Source organism: Trichomycterus rosablanca, chromosome 1 (genome assembly GCF_030014385.1).
Source record: "Trichomycterus rosablanca isolate fTriRos1 chromosome 1, fTriRos1.hap1, whole genome shotgun sequence".
NCBI classification, from domain to species: domain Eukaryota; kingdom Metazoa; phylum Chordata; class Actinopteri; order Siluriformes; family Trichomycteridae; genus Trichomycterus; species Trichomycterus rosablanca.
Window position 1 is genome coordinate 32,788,935 of NC_085988.1, and position 21,892 is coordinate 32,810,826.

Below are 21,892 nucleotides of genomic sequence, written 5' to 3' on the forward strand. Positions count from 1 at the left end.
GGTTATATCAAACACAGTCATGGACAATTTAGTGTCTCCAATTCACCTCACTTGCATGTTTTTGGACTGTGGGAAGAAACCGGAGCACCAGGAGGAAACCCACGCGGACACAGGGAGAACATGCAAACTCCACACAGAAAGGACCCAGACCGCCCCACCTGGGGATCGAACCCAGGATCTTCTTGCTGTGAGGCGACAGTGCTGCCCATTGTTTTTCTGTTAAGAGTTCGAGCAATGTTAAAACAATGCATTTTTGCAGTGGTGGAAAGCAATGACGTTGTTTCTTGATTTAATTTCACAGTCGATTGTACACAATTCTGACACAAATTCATCATAGTGTTTTTTTTAGTAAAGAAGTCAAGCATAGAGATTTTGTTTTTCATTTTGGCACTATGGAAGAGCAATGACGTGTATTGCATTTCACATTTGATTGCATTTCAACATCATTGTCTGTTTACCATCACTTTATCCTATTTAGGGTAATAGTGGGTACGATTTACTGGAACAGGTCTCCAGTCCATCACAAGGCAAACACACACACACACATACATACATACATACACGCATACACAATACAACATTTCATGGACATGACCCACACACACCTAGGGGGACTTTAGTATCTCCTATTAAATAGAATCTTAAATTAAACATTTCATTGGATTGTGGAGGAAACCAGAGCAACCAGAGCAACCAGAGGAAACCCACACAGACACAGGGAGAACATGCAAACTCCACACAGAACAAAATCGAACAAAAGATCTTGCTGTGAGGCAGCAACAGTGCTACCCACCGAGTCAACGTACAGCCTGGTTGCATTTTAATTTAGCAATTATACCTCATACTAAATCACTCAGTTTGGACTCGGATATTATTTAGGAAATAATCGCCACCTATTGTAATTCTAAAGAAATGACATGTGTTTACTTCCTGAACTTTGCTCCTCCGTGCAAATGTTTCTATAGAAACTCACACACATGAGGAAGTAGAAGGGACGGGAAAGTGGAGTTTGTTATGAATAAAGTTGTTTAGCTTTAGTAAAATAGCTGCCGTTTACTAACCATTACTACTGTTTTCTGGAAACTACCTACTTACATTTACTGAAATGGGTGCAACTGCCAGTAAACTACCGAAGGATCGATTATCGGAATATCAGGTAAAGCTAAATAATCAATCAACTATTATAGCTAGCTTAGCATTGCTATTAGCATCGATAGCCATCGCTCTAATGTTTCCATTCAGCACTAATTACGTTACTTTGCTTTTGTGTTCCGTTAGCTTTTAAACCCAATAGCTACTTGTTTATGAGCAGTTTTACTTTCGCTGATGAATCATATAAGATGTTATTAATCTGGTCGACATTAAAGAGTAATCTTATATAACTTAATAACGTTTAACTTTCTTGCTGTTTGTTTTTAGGAACTTACTTTCCTAACGAAGCAAGAAATATTGCTGTAAGTAAAACAGTAAATCTGCCTAATACACCAATACTGCTTTGTGTTCTTACAGGATGCGATGTCAGTTGTTCAGATTTTTAATCATGCTTTTTCATTTTATTTGGTAATTCTTGGCATCTGTATGAAAAAAGTTCTTCCACCTACATTTGTTTTAACAGGGTTGAGCAGACTGTAAAGCACTTCTGTTTAATGATTTAAATGTTAATGTTCTTTGCAATTCTGGATAAAAAACATTGTTTATCATTTATCCTTTTTATATTTCACTCACTTAATGTAAGTACAGTCATTGAAAGAAAAAGATCTAAAAGTGTTTTATATATATATATATATATATATATATATATATATATATATATATATATATATATATATATATATATATATATATATATATATATATATATATAATATATCAAACACAGTCATGGACAATTTGGTGTCTCCAATTCACCTCACTTGCATGTCTTTGGACTGTGGGGGGAAACCGGAGCACCCGGTGTAAACCCATGCAGACACGGGGAGAACATGCAAACTCCACACAGAAAGGACCTCGACCGCCCTGGGGATCGAACCCAGGACCTTGTTGCTGTGAGGCAACAGTGCTACCCACTTAGCCACCGTGCCACCCTGCAGCACTTTTGTAAGTCGCTCTGTATGAGAACATCTGCTAAATGCTGAAAATGTAAACTGTAAAATGTAAAGACATTTAAAGCAACTGGAAATCTGCCTAAAAGATGATGTATGTCTATACTGACAGAACACAAAGTCCAGAGACCTTTGGAAGCTGTAATTTATACAGCTGTATGCTTAATACAGCTGTGTGCTTACAGCAGCATAGTGACATATAAGGTCTGTCCACTGCGCTGGTAAAACTTTATGAAGCACCACAAAAGGACAAGCAGAGATAGGCCACACTATTTACTAAGGCAACCATAAGGCAGCTCAAACAGTGATGAATGCAAGCTTTATCTACAGTATATAGCTCCTTTCACAATATCAATATTGTTTGTTTCATCAGTTTATTGTTATGGCTAATAATAATATTAAAGTCCCTGTGATAATTTGAACATCGTGAACATTTAAATTAGGGCATTTATACCTGTAATTTAAGTGATTTCAACATTTACATCAGAAATGTACCTCCAATAACTAGGTTTTGTTTGTGTCACTTTGTGTATTACAGGGCTAATGTTAGCATAATTTATTACTCAACCCATCACATCAGTATTTACAGTGTGTTTTATATGTTCGCTAGGGCACATAAACGATTCACTGAACTCCAGGAAAGAAATGACAGACAGGATCTTGATTCTCGGATTCCCATGAGCAAAATTCTAACATTGCCTGAACTCAAGGTAATAAAATCGCATAATAATTTGCATAATAATTCATTAATACTTATAAATATTAACTAATACTATATCATTTTCAAATAAGAAGGTTGGCACAACCATGGCACTGTATGTTGTGACTCATTCCCTCCATCACCAATATTAAAAATATCTGCAATTTGAGACACAATAACCTCCATGTCGTCTGGTATTAATCAGTCTTTGTAAACCTTTCAGTGGTTTTGAGCTTAGCTCTCCCTTAGATCACTATCAGTGGGTATGGACCATGGCTGTTTGTGAGCACCGCTTGCTGTTTTAAGGATACTTCGACCCAGTCATCTGGCCATAACAATTTTAACCATATTAAGTTTACTCAGGTCTTTATGCTGGTCATATGTTACTTGGGTACTACAAACAGCCAAACATTTGATAATCCCTGACTGTAAAATGCATACTTCTTAGCAAATAGGCAGTGCTATGAACATTTTTGGGTTGTGGTTCTAATGCTGAGACTTGTGTGTGTATGTGTAAATATGTCTAAAATATACTACTAATAAATATATACTAATACATACTAACATAGACTAACAAAAGAGTGAACGCAGCAGGAACAACTTATAAGTTACACAGTGAAATATAAGCAAATGAACTTCTCACAATCATTGTTGCTTAAATACCCAGAACAGAACACATTTAGCGGAATGTATTTGTCGCACAGAACAAGAACAGAACTCTGTAATTTGATCATGGTAAATTAAAGACCATTTGGAGAAAGCAGTAAGCCAAAATTAAACCACAATGCTGCTAAGATTTTTTTTTTTACTTTAGATGTCTGCCAACATCATCCAAGTACTAATGTTAAACATTTTTGTCTCTAAATACCAAATACCTCTTTCTGTTAATTTTGTATAAAGTTAAAAGACATTTTAAGTTTATTTATAGTACTGTTTAAGTCATCATAGTACAGGTGGCCTAAACAATGGGCAGAAAATATATTTTTTCAAGATGTAAATTTAAAATTGAAATTTTTTTAGAATTGCAAAACATATATCATATACATATAATAGTATCACTGTTGTTTATATTAAAGGACACATGCCATATGTCAGTAATTCTATGCTGTTTATTGTCTGTCTACAATTTAGTCCAATCCCTTTCGAAAAAGGATCTGTAATGTATTCTCCACCTCGGATGTGAAGGATGGGAGCTTGAGCTTCGAAGACTTTTTGGATCTACTTAGTGCCTTCAGTGATTCAGCAACACTGGAAATTAAGTCTCACTATGCTTTTAGAATTTTCGGTAAGTCTTGATTAAGACACAACTTAGTAACAAAGGTAAGTTTCTAATGTCACCGTTTTATATACCCTTTACTTGCATATGTAAACTAACAATGTAGTTTCTAATGCAGTTAAAATGTTTCAGAGCCTTTCAGAATTATTTAGATGTCTTTACTTTTTTGTTTATCAATGAAGTAAAAAATTACAACAGGCGATTGGTCTATTATGTTAGCCCACTGATTCGAACCCGGATCTCAGCAGCCAGCCCAGGATATACACTGACATGACTGGCCATCCCTGTGATGGATTGATGTGTCATCCAGGGAATTTCTGCCTTGTGTCTAGTGATTCCTTTGGAAGCGGAAATGACGCAACCCTTAAGAATAAAGCAGTTGATAAAAATGAAATAAAAATGAACACAGAGATAACGATTAACACAGTTCATTAACCTAAGATTAATCAGTCTCCATGGTTCTTTATAGCTGGCATAATGATTAAGTGTTGGTGTGCAGTCTCTCTTATCCACAAAACATCATCCTCCCAAAAGCATTGTGGAACTCCAAATTCATTTAAATCAGGGTCTTACGACAAGAATTGAGTTGTTTGAAAGAGATTTAAGAACTAATGAAATAATACTGTTCTCTAGACTTTGATGATGATGGCACACTTGATGCTACGGATCTTGAGAAATTGGTGAACTGTCTGACTGGGGATACAGCGGACACGAGACTCACCCCTGAAGAAATGAGACAGCTCATAAGCAATGTAAACACACTGCATGCACACACAAAACATTCAAGTCCTTCATTTTAAACTTTTTTTTTTATAACTGAGCACAATGTTCAATTCTACAGATTCTTGAGGAATCCGACATTGATAAAGATGGAACTGTAAACCTCTCAGAATTTCAGCATGTTATCTCCAGGTCTCCAGATTTCATAAGGTAAGAAACCTTACAAAGAAACTGCTATAATTAATTGGTTCATTTATGTGTGCTGACATTTCATAACCAATAAATAATTGTTATTTTCCAGCTCATTCAAGATTGTGCTGTAAAGATTAGGAAGATCTGCACAATATCTGATGTCCAGTGTGTTTTCAATTAAACCTGCACTTTGCTCTTTTACTGATTGTATTAATAAAACATTTTAATTGTTGTTCTAATTTTACATCAGTATTTCTACTGCTTTTATAAATGAACACATTTTTACATTCTATGTACAACTCTCATTTCTAACTTAACAGTTTTGACATATAATTGATAAATGTATCTTTTTACTGAATTATTGTTGTTGTCGTTATTGCTGTTCATAACATAACTTGGGAATCCTTATGCAAGAGATCCTGTATGTTAAGGAGATGAGACATAGTTTCTTGGAACAGCTGACACAAATGTGTTCCACAGACCACAAACAACATCTTCCACCCTTAATCCACTGCTTATGAAGTACTCCACAACTTTCGGTTCGTCTGAACTGCATTCTGAACCATGACCCAGCTGACCATACTGACCTTTAACAGAAATAAAATCAGAGTTGATCTGACACAGAATATAACTTGCTAGATATATTAGCTGACAAACCAGAAAGTAAAATGTTTTACCCCATCCCCATGTATACAGGTCTCCCGTGCCTACAAAGAAATGAGAACATTTTGAATAATTTGAACTGTTAATGTAGTACTATAGAAGAAAAATGCGGTAACATATCTTACTTGTGATGGCAGTTGTATGGCGGGATCCACAGCTGACCTTGATGATTTCAGCGCTTTCTGAAACGTCAAGTAGGGCAGGCAAAGCTTGAATTGAAATGAACACATCATTTATATCTTCTGCTTTGTTGGTTGTCATTTCGTCTTTCCCTGTGCCAAAATATACACAACAGAAAGGGAAAGTGCTTTTTAATAACTGACACTTTTGTGACTCTTGATCCAACCTTGACAAACCATATTTAAGGATCCATATTAATGAAAATGTGATTTCCATGCAAATATCCAAATTGTAGAAAATTATGGACTTCTTCAGCTTCTCCCAAGACAAGTAGAGGTATGTATTTTTATTTTTAGTTAATAAGATAAGAAACCCTTTTATTATCCCACAGGGGGAAATTTGCATCATTACAGCAACTTAAAGAGATATAGAAAAGTGTTTATACATATATTAAAAAAAATTGAAATGTAAGAAATATAAATAAATATAAAATGTACAAAAAATAATGAAAGTTAACAGGTATTGCACAAAGTTCATCAAATGTATGACTTTTTTAGAAGCCACATACCTTGCACATACAGTACTTCAAGTTTACTTTGGATGAGTGCAGATATAAAAACCATATAATTATTGTAAGATATGCTTGCCATCTAAATATATACTTTATAGTATGACTGAAAGACATAAAGTCTAAAAGATATATATTTGATAGATTTACTATTAGCCAGAAATGCTTTGATTCAGATTCAATCCACAACATGCATTTTAGCTTCCCAGCTTTTGACTCTGTAATAAACAATGTTTAAGACAATGTGATTTTTATCTTTTTACTTAAAATGTGCATTGCATTGTTTTACGAAGCAAAAGTAAAACTGACTGTCAAACTAAGGAATTATATGACATTTAAAATTCATATAACAAGGTTTTAAAATTAAATCCTGTGGGTGTTTCCTATTAATGCTTAGGGTACCGCTAGCATTTATGTAGCAGCATTTGCAATGTAGTCTGTTGAAAACCTAAAAAAGAGTAACGTTATTAAGAACAAATGAGCATATCTCTTAATATTTTAAAGCTGCAGTAATAATATCGCGTTTAATAAACTCAGTATTTATACAAAAACGTCATACAAAAAGTACAAAATAACCCAAAGGAGGCGCTCTTGGGTCAAAATTGTTTTTTCTAATTCATTTTATTCATTTACAAATGTGCTTCTTTACTTACCATGGGCCAAAATGTTACAATATTTTCTTTTATTTGCTTAAAATAATTCTTTCAGTAAATATTCCATATTCCTAAAACGTAATATTTATAAATAATATACAGAATCCACTAACAATAATCTGGTGAAATAACACAGCGCCTAGTCTATCTTGTACTGGCTATAGTGTATTAAAATGTTCGTATAATTGGTGTATAATTATGCCATATTATGTATGTTCAAAATTGTTAGACACAGTGTCAGGAGATACAAGTCATTAATAATTGATTTCTTTTTAAAGTGAATGCTTCAGTGAGTAAGGAGGTATCGTTTAACACAATTGTTAGTGTCTACACCCCTTTATCATGGAAGGAACCAAGTTAAAATGAAGGAATGAAAAGAAATGAACTGAGAACATGCAGTGAAAGAAACCTAAAAGAATGTCTACAGATTTCTAGGCTTGACTCACCAGTGCTATGTCTTTTTTGAAAGTCCTCCCTGAAACCTTTAGATGGTAGGCCAATCTGGCCACTCTCATTCCATCCCCATACATACAGATCTCCACCAGCTGTGCAAAAAATCAAGATCAAGTCGATATAGGACACGTGTTACTGAAGTAAGAGTTTCAGTTTGGGACCATCTGAATGCTGACTTGAGGTTTGAAATGGTGACATTTCATTCTTACCACTGATGGATGCAGAGTGCCAGCCTCCTGCAGTGACAGATTTTACTGGAACACCCCACAGTGCCTCTACAGCTTGTGGCTCATCCTCTGAAACCAGGTTCCCATGACCCAGCTGACCATGACTGTCAAAAACATGGCAAGTCAGTCAACATGTTCATTAATCTATACAGTGTAAATTAATATTCTACCTTTAAAGCAATAATGTATTACTAAAGACAGCACAGGAATAATAAAATTAATATTTATATTTGTATTAATATATATATATATTTTTTTAAATTTATTTTAATTTGTTCATGTTGTACCGTGAAAACACTCGGTGAAATGCAGTTAACACACTCCAGCCAGGACATCAATCTATTGCTTGGCCTTACTCACTCAACCACCTCAGACATAGCCAGTCATGTCTGTATGTACTGTAGATGACCGACCGATAGCACCACTGGGAATTCAAACTGTGGATCCCAGCAGTAGTGGGCTAGCATAATTCTGAACGCCATCTGAACGCTAATAATGATAATAATAATAATATAGTTTAATTTATATTGCGCCTTTCCACAGCTAAAGAATGCTTTACATTTTAACCAGGGTGTGTAGACTTTTTTATATCCACTGTATAATATAAGGCGGCACGGTGGCTCGGTGGGTAACACTGTCGCCTCACAGCAAGAAGGTCCTGGGTTTTATCCCCAGGCAGGACGGTCCGGGTGCTTTCTGTGCAGAGTTTGCATGTTCTCCCAATGTCCGCGTGGGTTTCCTCCAGGAGCTCCGGTTTCCTCCCACAGTCCAAAAACATGCAGTCAGGTTAATTGAAGACACTGAATTGCCCTATAGGTAAATGGGTGTGTGTATGTGTGTCTGCCCTGCGATGGACTGGCACCCCGTCCAGGGTGTTACTGTGTGCCTTGTGCCTATTGAAAAGCTGGGATAGGCTCCAGCAACCCCCGTGACCCTTATTGGATAAGCAGTTAAGAAAGTGAACATGGATAATAGTAATAACATATGTACATGCTACCATAACCCAAGAAACTCATAATCAATTTTAGATTTTGCAGAACATTGGCTCTTACCTGCCAGATCCCCAGGTGTAGACAGTTCCAGTGGCTGTTAGCAGTACAGCATGCTCTGTACCCAGTGCCAGGTTCACTGCCTTCAGATGTGGAGAAAGTGGCCGAAAAAATGGAGGCTTGAATGCTATGTAGCCCCCTGCCACCATAGGCAATCGTACAATTTCTCCTATAAAAAATTGAAAACCACAATCACTCGTGTGTTCTAAAATCATAGTGTGTAAAAACTGTATCACATCATTTTTTTCTGAGGTCCACAAGGGTGGATTTAATTGGTTCATGTTATTGTATCATGCTAAAGCAACTACTGTCCACTGCTGTAAATAGCATGTTCAAAATAATATCACCACCATTGGCTTTGTACTTATTTAACGTGCCATTTAGTCCATTTCCAGTTATTTTGCTTGTTGTTATTGGCTGTTGCTCATCTACGTTCTTACAAGTAGTATTTGGTGAGCTTACACCATCAAGTCTTCAAGTCCTTCTCAGAAGCTTTTAAGGGTAATAACTCATGCACTCAATATTATACTATGGGAAATATTAATGTGAATGTATCATGTACAGTAAAATTGGGATGCAGCTTTTTTTACTAGATACCATTAATGATAAATATCAATAAATAAATACTAACACATTTTCTGGAAACTTGGGACATAACAGTCTGCCTTACCTAAGTTTTCAGTGGCATCCAGAGTTCCAGTCCAAGCAAGTGTTCTTTCATTTTTCTTCAGACTCCAGCACTCAACTTTGTGGGCAAATTTGAGGGTTAAATACCTCTCACTGATAAGCACGTCCTCACATCCTTTACTCTCCGGAACAAGGACGTGGTATTCTTCAGAATTTACAGAATTGTTCACAAAGCCTGACAGGCACACACGTCCTTCACCTACAATTTTACACATTAACAATTAAACATTTATTTTAAAAAAACATATGTATTGGTGGCATATAATGTGATCTTTTTTATATATTTTGACATAATAAATTAAAATAATAAAACCAATTTGTTTACTTGGGTTTACTTTGTCTAATTTAAAAGCAGTGTGATAAGTTGTGGCCTAGTGGTTAAGATACTGGACTAGTAATCAAAAGATCACTGGTTCAAGCCCCCACCACTGCCAGGTTGCCACAGGCCCTTAACCCTCAATTGCTTAGACAATATACTGTCACAGTACTGTAAGTCGCTTTGGATGAAAACATCTGCTAAATGACGAAAATGTAAATGTAACAAAATGTTAATCTGAAACATATAAGTGTAACAAATATGCAAAAATAAAAAAATAAAATTGGGAAGGGACAAATACTTCCAGAACACAGTACAATTACAGACTGTAGTCTAGCTGTTGCTCGGTATGCTTTTCCACCCCACTGTACCCCCCATAGGACCCCCACTAACCAGATCATGTTTGGATGGTGGGCCATTCAAATAACTGCGATTACACCAAGACGGCATCTTTATTAAGACACTATCTGACCAAAAGTATGAGGACACGCCACCTAATCCACAAAAAAAACACTTGTGGCAACAGTTTGGTAAAGGTCATAACTGTGCTCCTGTGCACACCACATAATCCATTAAGATATGTTAGACAAGACGTGTCAGGGTATTAAAGAATATTCAAAATTCAGAATGTGTTTAGCTGTTGAAGGTGGTAAACATGGTGATATGAAAACATGAATATGAAATAACAGGCAATTAGAAAGAGGTTATTTGCTTTTTCACAACACTGTAAATAAGGAGAGATAAAACACACCACTTGTGTGGAATACAACTCTTCTGCTCCAACTAGCTCCAACTTTTACTCCCTGTGTTTCTGTCTGAATGTTTACACTGGGATCTGCTTTTTTACAATGGCACAATGTGTCCAGCACTACAGGAATTACCACTTTGTCCGTAATGGTCCCATCTTCTAGCTGCGGGTTTATCTGTCCAAAACCATTAAATCCAAATCCAAACCAGTTCATTGAACGCCTCTTAAACACAACTTGCACTGGTCTTACTCTGATACCACCTGCACCATTGCATGAACTCAGTGAAAGCAGCAGCAATCGCGAGTGGAACAAAATAAAAGTCCTAACCAGGCTCAATAACAGACATAATACTGTACAATAAAGGACGGTTTTATTTTTAATTTACATTAATGTTTATAAAACAATAAACTTTATTTAGTTCATAGCATGAAATGTGTAAAATCAGCCACTGCTTCTGCAACGAAATAAAAGACCTATTCAGTATAATAATAAGTATTTATATACAATATACTTACAGTAAATCAGTGCATTTATATTAAACGTACTGTTTGAGTTTCATAGTTTTTTTAAGCGTTTAATATATTTTGGCATTTTTTGGTAAAATGAAGAGTTGAATGATTTGTACTTTTGACTAGTTACGGCTTCACGTTTCCGTTTCCACACAGCAACGCAAACTTACAACAGAGAAACAACACAGAGGTTTTTCATAGGAACATGGTAAATAGATTTTCCTTTAAAATAATAATGCTCTTATTTCTCTTCTTACAGCCTATTTATAGTATTTAAATTTCTTTTTAGTGGGTTAAATATGCTGCCAGTTCAAATCTAAGCTGTCGGTTCTAATGTTATTGTTTGTACCTTAGCAACGCGTAAGTCCTCTGGATCGAGTGACTGTTGGATTTAACAGATAAATAAATAAACTCAGTAATTCCTGAACATTTGGGTGGCACGGTGGCGCAGCAGATCATTTTGATGATGCCACACAGCTCCTGTCTTGTGGAACTCAATATGAGCCTTATCACGAACCAATGTGGTTGATGGATGAGTTTGGCATGTTCTTCTCGTATCAGAGTGGGTTTTCTACCACCACACCAGTATGTAGAGTGTCTGCTGTGCATTGCCACTAGGTATTTGGGTGAGTACGTGGGCGAGTCTGTTGTACTGGTGCCCTGTTTAGTGTGCATTCTTGTTCTGCGCTCAGTTTCACCGCAACCCTGATCAGAAGACAGTAACAGAAAGTAGACAGAATTTTTTTTAAATTTGAATATATATTTGGTCTTTAGTATCATTATGGTGCAATTAAGATATAAACAACATATGTATGGTAATCAGTGATGTCCTTACACTAAAAGCTATTTCTTAAAAATGGAAAAGGGAACACAATTCTTTTTTTTTTTCAGAATTCATTTGCAGAGTTATAATAAAAACACACCAATTTCCTTTTTGCCTCCAGTAAGCTTTTTTTTTTTTTTTTAACAAAACATAGGGAGAAAATGCCCTATAACATACACCAATCAGCCATAACATTAAAACCACCTCCTTGTTTTTACACTCACTGTCCATTTTATTAGCTCCACTTACCATATAGAAGCACTTTGTAGTTCTACAATTACTGACTGTAGTCCATCTGTTTCTCTACATACCTTTTCAGCCTGCTTTCATCCTGTTTTTCAATGGTCAGGACCCCCACAGGGCAGGTATTATTTAGGTGGTGGATCATTCTCTCATCAGCATTGCTGTGTCTTTATCCACTCATACCAGCACAACACACACTAACACACAACCACCATGTCAGTGTCACTGCAGTGCTGAGAATGATCCACCACCCAAATAATACTTACTCTGTAGTGGTCCTGTGGGGGTCCTGACCATTGAAGAACAGCATGAAAGGAGGCTAACAAAGCATGTCGAGAAACAGATGGACTACAGTCAGTAATTGTAGAACTACAAAGTGCTTCTATATGGTAAGTGGAGCTGATAAAATGGACAGTGAGTGTAGAAACAAAGAGCGTAACGTTATGCATAATCGGTGTACAGTGTATCACAAAAGTGAGTACACCCCTCACATTTCTGCAGATATTTAAGTATATCTTTTCATGGGACAACACTGACAAAATGACACTTTGACACAATGAAAAGTAGTCTGTGTGCAGCTTATATAACAGTGTCAATTTATTCTTCCCTCAAAATAACTCAATATACAGCCATTAATGTCTAAACCACCGGCAACAAAAGTGAGTACACCCCTAAGAGACTACATCCCTAAATGTCCAAATTGAGCACTGCTTGTCATTTTCCCTCCAAAATGTCATGTGACTCGTTAGTGTTACTAGGTCTCAGGTGTGCATAGGGAGCAGGTGTGTTCAATTTAGTAGTACAGCTCTCACACTCTCTCATACTGGTCACTGAAAGTTCCAACATGGCACCTCATGGCAAAGAACTCTCTGAGGATCTTAAAAGACGAATTGTTGCGCTACATGAAGATGGCCAAGGCTACAAGAAGATTGCCAACACCCTGAAACTGAGCTGCAGCACAGTGGCCAAGATCATCCAGCGTTTTAAAAGAGCAGGGTCCACTCAGAACAGACCTCGCGTTGGTCGTCCAAAGAAGCTGAGTGCACGTGCTCAGCGTCACATCCAACTGCTGTCTTTGAAAGATAGGCGCAGGAGTGCTGTCAGCATTGCTGCAGAGATTGAAAAGGTGGGGGGTCAGCCTGTCAGTGCTCAGACCATACGCCGCACACTACATCAAATTGGTCTGCATGGCTGTCGCCCCAGAAGGAAGCCTCTTCTGAAGTCTCTACACAAGAAAGCCCGCAAACAGTTTGCTGAAGACATGTCAACAAAGAACATGGATAACTGGAACCATGTCCTATGGTCTGATGAGACCAAGATTAACTTGTTTGGTTCAGATGGTCTCAAGCATGTGTGGCGGCAATCAGGTGAGGAGTACAAAGATAAGTGTGTCATGCCTACAGTCAAGCATGGTGGTGGGAATGCCATGCTCTGGGGCTGCATGAGTGCAGCAGGTGTTGGGGAGTTACATTTCATTGAGGGACACATGAACTCCAATATGTACTGTGAAATACTGAAGCAGAGCATGATCCCCTCCCTCCGGAAACTGGGTCGCAGGGCAGTGTTCCAGCATGATAATGACCCCAAACACACCTCTAAGACGACCACTGCTTTATTGAAGAGGCTGAGGGTAAAGGTGATGGACTGGCCAAGCATGTCTCCAGACCTAAACCCAATAGAACATCTTTGGGGCATCCTCAAGCGGAAGGTGGAGGAGCGCAAAGTCTCGAATATCCGCCAGCTCCGTGATGTCGTCATGGAGGAGTGGAAAAGCATTCCAGTGGCAACCTGTGAAGCTCTGGTTAACTCCATGCCCAGGAGAGTTAAGGCAGTTCTGGGAAATAATGGTGGCCACACAAAATATTGACACTTCAGGAACTTTCACTAAGGGGTGTACTCACTTTTGTTGCCGGTGGTTTAGACATTAATGGCTGTATATTGAGTTATTTTGAGGGAAGAATAAATTGACACTGTTATATAAGCTGCACACAGACTACTTTTCATTGTGTCAAAGTGTCATTTTGTCAGTGTTGTCCCATGAAAAGATATACTTAAATATCTGCAGAAATGTGAGGGGTGTACTCACTTTTGTGATACACTGTACATGTAACAGCAGTTGTTTTTTTAACCAGGTCAGGCTAGCAAAGGTGCACTAGTTATTACTGAATTGCTTCTGTACTTTAACACATTGGTTTTGCTGTTCATCATACATCATTCATTTTTCAATGCAGTGACAAACTATTAGTTGTAAATACTAATGCCATCTTTTTACAGTTTTAAATTGCCAAAAAATCAAAATTGCCAAAAATTGTTATGCATAATTTTGGGGGGTGGTCAAAATGTTTGGCTCATCCGTGTATATCAGTGATCTGTTTATTTATTATTATTTAAACACTATTAATTAAAATAACACTATTATTAAAATAGACAAAAAATCTTAAGGGCAGATTATACATAGGCAGAATTTAAACCCAAGATAATCATTAAAATATAATATAATGATTCATCTAGTTAAACTAACCACCTATGATGATTTAATTGCCACCAGTAGCATGAACCATTTGGGATTCAACCTGGGCTTGCTTGTTATTTTGTACTTGCAATGCCCTTCATTGGATTAGAATGTGTTCATGTTAGATTTCTCTGCTTCTGTCTTCCAGGCTGAAGTAGAAGAGACACTGAAGAGAATTCAGGCACACAAAGGTGTCATTGGGACCATAGTAGTAAATGCTGAAGGTAACATACTGTTTTTTTTTAAATATACTTTTTATTTTTTACCTGTATTTAAAGGTAGAGGTATAGCTACATGAGTGCAAGAATTAGATTTTTTTCTAGCTTTGTTTACAGAACAGCAACCAAAATTCAAGCATATTCTATGTTGTTTAGTTTAGAAGACTCACATTAAGACCATGTATTTCCCACTTTTCTTTTTTTTCTCCCAACTGTACATATTTCTAATTTACTGCAGTAATTACTCGCCACTTGTACTAACTACACTTATCTTCGCCTCTAACGCAAGTGACCGGTTGCTTCTTACTTGAAATGACATTTACTGTCATCATCTTAACATTTTCCCTTGCCTGTGTATTCCAGGTATTCCTATCAGAACAACACTGGACAATTCCACCACAGTACAGTATGCAGGATTGCTACATCAGCTTGCGATGAAAGCCAGGAGCACAGTCAGAGACATCGATCCTCAGAATGACCTTACATTCCTACGCGTCAGATCTAAGAAACACGAAATTATGGTTGCACCAGGTAAGTGACTTTACATATCCTGTATAAAATGTTTTGCTTTGGTCAATACTACTACACAGGGAATACTGATGTACAGTCCATTTAAACTTTCTTTGTGTTTTTTTTTACTTGCAGATAAAGAATATCTACTAATCGTCATTCAGAACCCAAGTGAATAGAATTCCAGCTCATAAACAGCCATGTACATTTCAAGTTTATCCTACACAGCTTGTTTATTATATAGCTTCTTTGTTCCCTGCACACACATCACCTTAGAGGTTGTTTCGCCTTTTCTCACTTATTATTTTTTTAAATGAAACTCTACTGATTGTACACGTGAACCTTTTACTGTGGAAAAATGTTAATGAAGTAAAATGTCTAAAGTCAAAATGTCTTCATGTACTTTTTAAGACTGTTAAGCTTCAGAGCTGAGATTTGTTATGGTTTGTAGTGACCAGTGTTAATTTCGTTGACATAGTTATCGTCAACTAACCTTTTTTTCATGACAAAAACGAGACGATAACTACGGAGCCCCTTAGGGGTCACTAAGGAAAAAAAATATGTGAAGACGAAATCCGTACCCTCGGTTTAGTAAACCGTACGCACGGATTAGTAAACAGTACCCTCGGTTTAGTAAACCGTACCCTCGGTTTAGTAAACCGTACCCTCGGTTTAGTAATCCGTACCCTCGGTTTAGTAATCCGTACCCACGGTTTAGTAATCCGTACCCTCGGTTTAGTAATCCGTACCCTCGGTTTAGTAATCCGTACGCACGGATTGTCTGCGCTACAAGTTTTACTGTGCGCCCACACCCCGTTTTACGGTAATACAGTTGCGAAGCATTGAAGAGAATAAAGCATCTTTTTACAGCTGGGGTGATGGGATAGCAAACTTATTAAAAAGTCAAATCAAAATCTTATCAAATGCCACCCCACAATCATAAATAACACGAGTACTCATCTTGTGATTTGAGACTATTTTACCGTAGGAATTTAGAATAATAGGATTGCAAACCAACGTAAAGTGAAATGTACAGTATAAATGTCTGAGACTCATAAAGTCAGTAAGTAGAAGTAGGAGTATTCTTTAAGAGTCTGATGGGGTGATTTGATAATAATTTGATTTGCATTTCACTTTACGTTGGTTTGCAATCCTATTATTCTAAATTCCTAGGGTAAAATAGTCTCAAAATCACAAGATAAGTACTAGTGTTATTTATTTATTTATTTATTTATTGTTTATTTATTGTTATTGATTTGACTTTTTTTTAATAAGTTTGCTATCCCATCACCCCAGATTACTACAGTAAAGATGTCTGAAATGTATTCCATTAATAAAAGAGTTAATGCTCTTAAAGAAAAAAGTGGAGTGCTCTGATAATAATTAGATTTGCTTATTTTAGACCTTTCAAATTGGTCTGTAACAATTCCACTTGTTTTAATGGAATTTTAAAATTTTACATTTGAATAATTTTACCATGGTATGTCTTTTGTTGCCTCTATATATATATATATATATATATATACAGTATATATATAGTTGCGAAGCATTGAAGAGGATAAAGCATCTTTTTGCAGCTTAATATACTATATATTAGATATAATAACACACACACACTCACACACACACACATATACTGTATATATATATATATATATATGTGTGTGTGTGTGTGTGTGTGTTATTATATCTAATATATAGTATATTAAGCTGCAAAAAGATGCTTTATCCTCTTCAATGCTTCGCAACTATATACAGTGTATCACAAAAATGAGTACACCCCTCACATTTCTGCAGATATTTAAGTATATCTTTTCATGGGACAACACTGACAAAATGACACTTTGACACAATGAAAAGTAGTCTGTGTGCAGCTTATATAACAGTGTAAATTTATTCTTCCCTTAAAATAACTCAATATACAGCCATTAATGTCTAAACCACCGGCAACAAAAGTGAGTACACCCCTAAGAGACTACACCCCTAAATGTCCAAATTGAGCACTGCTTGTCATTTTCCCTCCAAAATGTCATGTGATTTGTTAGTGTTACTAGGTCTCAGGTGTGCATAGGGAGCAGTTGTGTTCAATTTAGTAGTACAGCTCTCACACTCTCTCATACTGGTCACTGAAAGTTCCAACATGGCACCTCATGGCAAAGAACTCTCTGAGGATCTTAAAAGACGAATTGTTGCGCTACATGAAGATGGCCAAGGCTACAAGAAGATTGCCAACACCCTGAAACTGAGCTGCAGCACAGTGGCCAAGATCATCCAGCGTTTTAAAAGAGCAGGTTCCACTCAGAACAGACCTTGCGTTGGTCGTCCAAAGAAGCTGAGTGCACGTGCTCAGCGTCACATCCAACTGCTGTCTTTGAAAGCTAGGCGCAGGAGTGCTGTCAGCATTGCTGCAGAGATTGAAAAGGTGGGGGGTCAGCCTGTCAGTGCTCAGACCATACGCCGCACACTACATCAAATTGGTCTGCATGGCTGTCACCCCAGAAGGAAGCCTCTTCTGAAGTCTCTACACAAGAAAGCCCGCAAACAGTTTGCTGAAGACATGTCAACAAAGGACATGGATTACTGGAACCATGTCCTATGGTCTGATGAGACCAAGATTAATTTGTTTGGTTCAGATGGTCTCAAGCATGTGTGGCGGCAATCAGGTGAGGAGTACAAAGATAAGTGTGTCATGCCTACAGTCAAGCATGGTGGTGGGAATGCCATGGTCTGGGGCTGCATGAGTGCAGCAGGTGTTGGGGAGTTACATTTCATTGAGGGACACATGAACTCCAATATGTACTGTGAAATACTGAAGCAGAGCATGATCCCCTCCCTCCGGAAACTGGGTCGCAGGGCAGTGTTCCAGCATGATAATGACCCCAAACACACCTCTAAGACGACCACTGCTTTATTGAAGAGGCTGAGGGTAAAGGTGATGGACTGGCCAAGCATGTCTCCAGACCTAAACCCAATAGAACATCTTTGGGGCATCCTCAAGCGGAAGGTGGAGGAGCGCAAAGTCTCGAATATCCACCAGCTCCGTGATGTCGTCATGGAGGAGTGAAAAAGCATTCCAGTGGCAACCTGTGAAGCTCTGGTAAACTCCATGCCCAGGAGAGTTAAGGCAGTTCTGGGAAATAATGGTGGCCACACAAAATATTGACACTTCAGGAACTTTCACTAAGGGGTGTACTCACTTTTGTTGCCAGTGGTTTAGACATTAATGGCTGTATATTGAGTTATTTTGAGGGAAGAATAAATTTACACTGTTATATAAGCTGCACAAAGACTACTTTTCATTGTGTCAAAGTGTCATTTTGTCAGTGTTGTCCCATGAAAAGATATACTTAAATATCTGCAGAAATGTGAGGGGTGTACTCACTTTTGTGATACACTGTATATAAATATATATATATACAGTGTATCACAAAAGTGAGTACACCCCTCACATTTCTGTGACATGCTTGGCCAGTCCATCACCTTTACCCTCAGCCTCTTCAATAAAGCAGTGGTCGTCTTAGAGGTGTGTTTGGGGTCATTATCATGCTGGAACACTGCCCTGCGACCCAGTTTCCGGAGGGAGGGGATCATGCTCTGCTTCAGTATTTCACAGTACATATTGGAGTTCATGTGTCCCTCAATGAAATGTAACTCCCCAACACCTGCTGCACTCATGCAGCCCCAGACCATGGCATTCCCACCACCATGCTTGACTGTAGGCATGACACACTTATCTTTGTACTCCTCACCTGATTGCCGCCACACATGCTTGAGACCATCTGAACCAAACAAATTAATCTTGGTCTCATCAGACCATAGGACATGGTTCCAGTAATCCATGTCCTTTGTTGACATGTCTTCAGCAAACTGTTTGCGGGCTTTCTTGTGTAGAGACTTCAGAAGAGGCTTCCTTCTGGGGTGACAGCCATGCAGACCAATTTGATGTAGTGTGCGGCGTATGGTCTGAGCACTGACAGGCTGACCCCCCACCTTTTCAATCTCTGCAGCAATGCTGACAGCACTCCTGCGCCTATCTTTCAAAGACAGCAGTTGGATGTGACGCTGAGCACGTGCACTCAGCTTCTTTGGATGACCAACGCGAGGTCTGTTCTGAGTGGACCCTGCTCTTTTAAAACGCTGGATGATCTTGGCCACTGTGCTGCAGCTCAGTTTCAGGGTGTTGGCAATCTTCTTGTAGCCTTGGCCATCTTCATGTAGCGCAACAATTCGTCTTTTAAGATCCTCAGAGAGTTCTTTGCCATGAGGTGCCATGTTGGAACTTTCAGTGACCAGTATGAGAGTGTGTGAGAGCTGTACTACTAAATTGAACACACCTGCTCCCTATGCACACCTGAGACCTAGTAACACTAACAAATCACATGACATTTTGGAGGGAAAATGCTCAATTTGGACATTTAGGGGTGTAGTCTCTTAGGGGTGTACTCACTTTTGTTGCCGGTGGTTTAGACATTAATGGCTGTATATTGAGTTATTTTGAGGGAAGAATAAATTTACACTGTTATATAAGCTGCACACAGACTACTTTTCATTGTGTCAAAGTGTCATTTTGTCAGTGTTGTCCCATGAAAAGATATACTTAAATATCTGCAGAAATGTGAGGGGTGTACTCACTTTTGTGATACACTGTATATATATATACATATATATATATATATATATATATATATATATATATATATATATATAGAGGCAACAAAAGACATACCATGGTAAAATTATTCAAATGTAAAATTTTAAAATTCCATTAAAACAAGTGGAATTGTTACAGACCAATTTGAAAGGTCTAAAATAAGCAAATCAAATCATTATCAGAGCACTCCACTTTTTTCTTTAAGAGCATTAACTCTTTTATTAATGGAATACATTTCAGACATCTTTACTGTAGTAATCTGGGGTGATGGGATAGCAAGCTTATTAAAAAGTCAAATCAATAACACTAAATAAACAATAAATAAATAAATCAATAAATAACACTAGTACTCATCTTGTGATTTTGAGACTATTTTACCCTAGGAATTTAGAATAATAGGATTGCAAACCAACGTAAAGTAAAATGCAAATCAAATTATTATCAAATCACCCCATCAGACTCTTAAAGAATACTCCTACTTCTACTTACTGACTTTATGAGTCTCAGACATTTATACTGTACATTTCACTTTACGTTAGTTTGCAATCCTATTATTCTAAATTCCTAAGGTAAAACACTCTCAAATCACAAGCTAAGTACTCGTGTTATTTATGATTGTGGGGTGGCATTTGATAAGATTTTGATTTGACTTTTTAATAAGTTTGCTATCCCATCACCCCAGCTGTAAAAAGATGCTTTATTCTCTTCAATGCTTCGCAACTGTATTACCGTAAAACGGGGTGTGGGCGCACAGTAAAACTTGTAGCGCAGACAATCCGTGCGTACGGATTACTAAACCGAGGGTACGGTTTACTAAACCGAGGGTACGGATTACTAAACCGAGGGTACGGATTACGCTCTTCATATATATTTTTTTCCTTAGTGACCCCTAAGGGGCTCCGTAGTACGGAGCCCCTTAGGGGTCACTAAGGAAAAAAATATATATGAAGACAAAATCCGTACCCTCAGTTTAGTAAACCGTACGCACGGATTAGTAAACCGTACGCACGGATTAGTAAACCGTACCCTCAGTTTAGTAAACCGTACGCACGGATTAGTAAACCGTACCCTCAGTTTAGTAAACCGTACGCACGGATTAGTAAACCGTACCCTCAGTTTAGTAAACCGTACGCACGGATTAGTAAACCGTACCCTCAGTTTAGTAAACCGTACGCACGGATTAGTAAACCGTACCCTCAGTTTAGTAAACCGTACCCTCGGTTTAGTAATCCGTACCCTCGGTTTAGTAATCCGTACCCTCGGTTTAGTAAACCGTACGCACGGATTTGTAAACTGTACTCTTAGTTTAAAGTCCGTCCGCGGTCACGCTAACTGCGCTACAAGTTTTACTGTGCGCCTAAAACCCGTTTTACGGTAATACAGTTGCGAAGCATTGAAGAGGATAAAGCATCTTTTTGCAGCTTAATATATTAGATATAATAAACACACACACACACACACACACACACACATATATATATATATATATATATATATATATGTGTGTGTGTGTGTGTGTGTGTTTGTTATATCTAATATATAGTATGTTAAGCTGCAAAAATATGCTTTATCCTCTTCAATGCTTCGCAACTATATATATATATATATATATATATATATATATATATATAGGCAACAAAAGCACATAACATGGTAAAATTATGCAAATGTATAATTTTAAAATTCCATTAAAACAAGTGGAATTCTTACAGACCAATTTGAAAGGTCTAAAATAAGCAAATCAAATTATTATCAAAGTACTCCACTTTTTTCTTTAAGAGCATTAACTCTTTTATTAATGGAATACATTTCATACATCTTTACTGTAGTAATCTGGGGTGATGGGATAGCAAACTTATTAAAAAGTCAAATCAATAACAATAAATAAACAATAAATAAATCAATAAATAACACTAGTACTCATCTTGTGATTTTGAGACTATTTTACCCT

At 37.4% G+C, this 21,892-nt stretch overlaps 3 protein-coding genes across 3 annotated transcripts; 2 read left to right on the plus strand and 1 right to left on the minus strand.

Moving 5' to 3' along the window:
• Positions 1-950: 950 nt before the first annotated feature.
• On the plus strand, positions 951-5,229 carry cib1 (calcium and integrin binding 1 (calmyrin)). The gene is made up of 7 exons (XM_062991525.1): positions 951-1,156; positions 1,420-1,454; positions 2,713-2,812; positions 3,934-4,087; positions 4,712-4,830; positions 4,920-5,008; positions 5,100-5,229. The coding sequence occupies exons 1-7, from the start codon at positions 1,106-1,108 to the stop codon at positions 5,119-5,121; spliced, it is 570 nt and encodes a 189-aa protein (XP_062847595.1). The 5' UTR covers positions 951-1,105; the 3' UTR covers positions 5,122-5,229.
• An 88-nt stretch (positions 5,230-5,317) lies between these two features.
• On the minus strand, positions 5,318-10,744 carry rccd1 (RCC1 domain containing 1). Its single transcript, XM_062991514.1, has 8 exons — positions 10,478-10,744; positions 9,394-9,609; positions 8,727-8,892; positions 7,657-7,778; positions 7,441-7,539; positions 5,779-5,925; positions 5,668-5,697; positions 5,318-5,577 (listed from the first exon to the last, which is right to left on the minus strand). Exons 1-8 carry the CDS (start codon positions 10,686-10,688, stop codon positions 5,417-5,419), a joined length of 1,152 nt encoding a protein of 383 aa, XP_062847584.1. The 5' UTR covers positions 10,689-10,744; the 3' UTR covers positions 5,318-5,416.
• Positions 10,745-11,119: 375 nt separating this feature from the next.
• Positions 11,120-15,680, plus strand: LOC134320417 (dynein light chain roadblock-type 2). The gene is made up of 4 exons (XM_063001798.1): positions 11,120-11,192; positions 14,711-14,786; positions 15,144-15,311; positions 15,426-15,680. The coding sequence occupies exons 1-4, from the start codon at positions 11,190-11,192 to the stop codon at positions 15,467-15,469; spliced, it is 291 nt and encodes a 96-aa protein (XP_062857868.1). The 5' UTR covers positions 11,120-11,189; the 3' UTR covers positions 15,470-15,680.
• Positions 15,681-21,892: the final 6,212 nt, after the last annotated feature.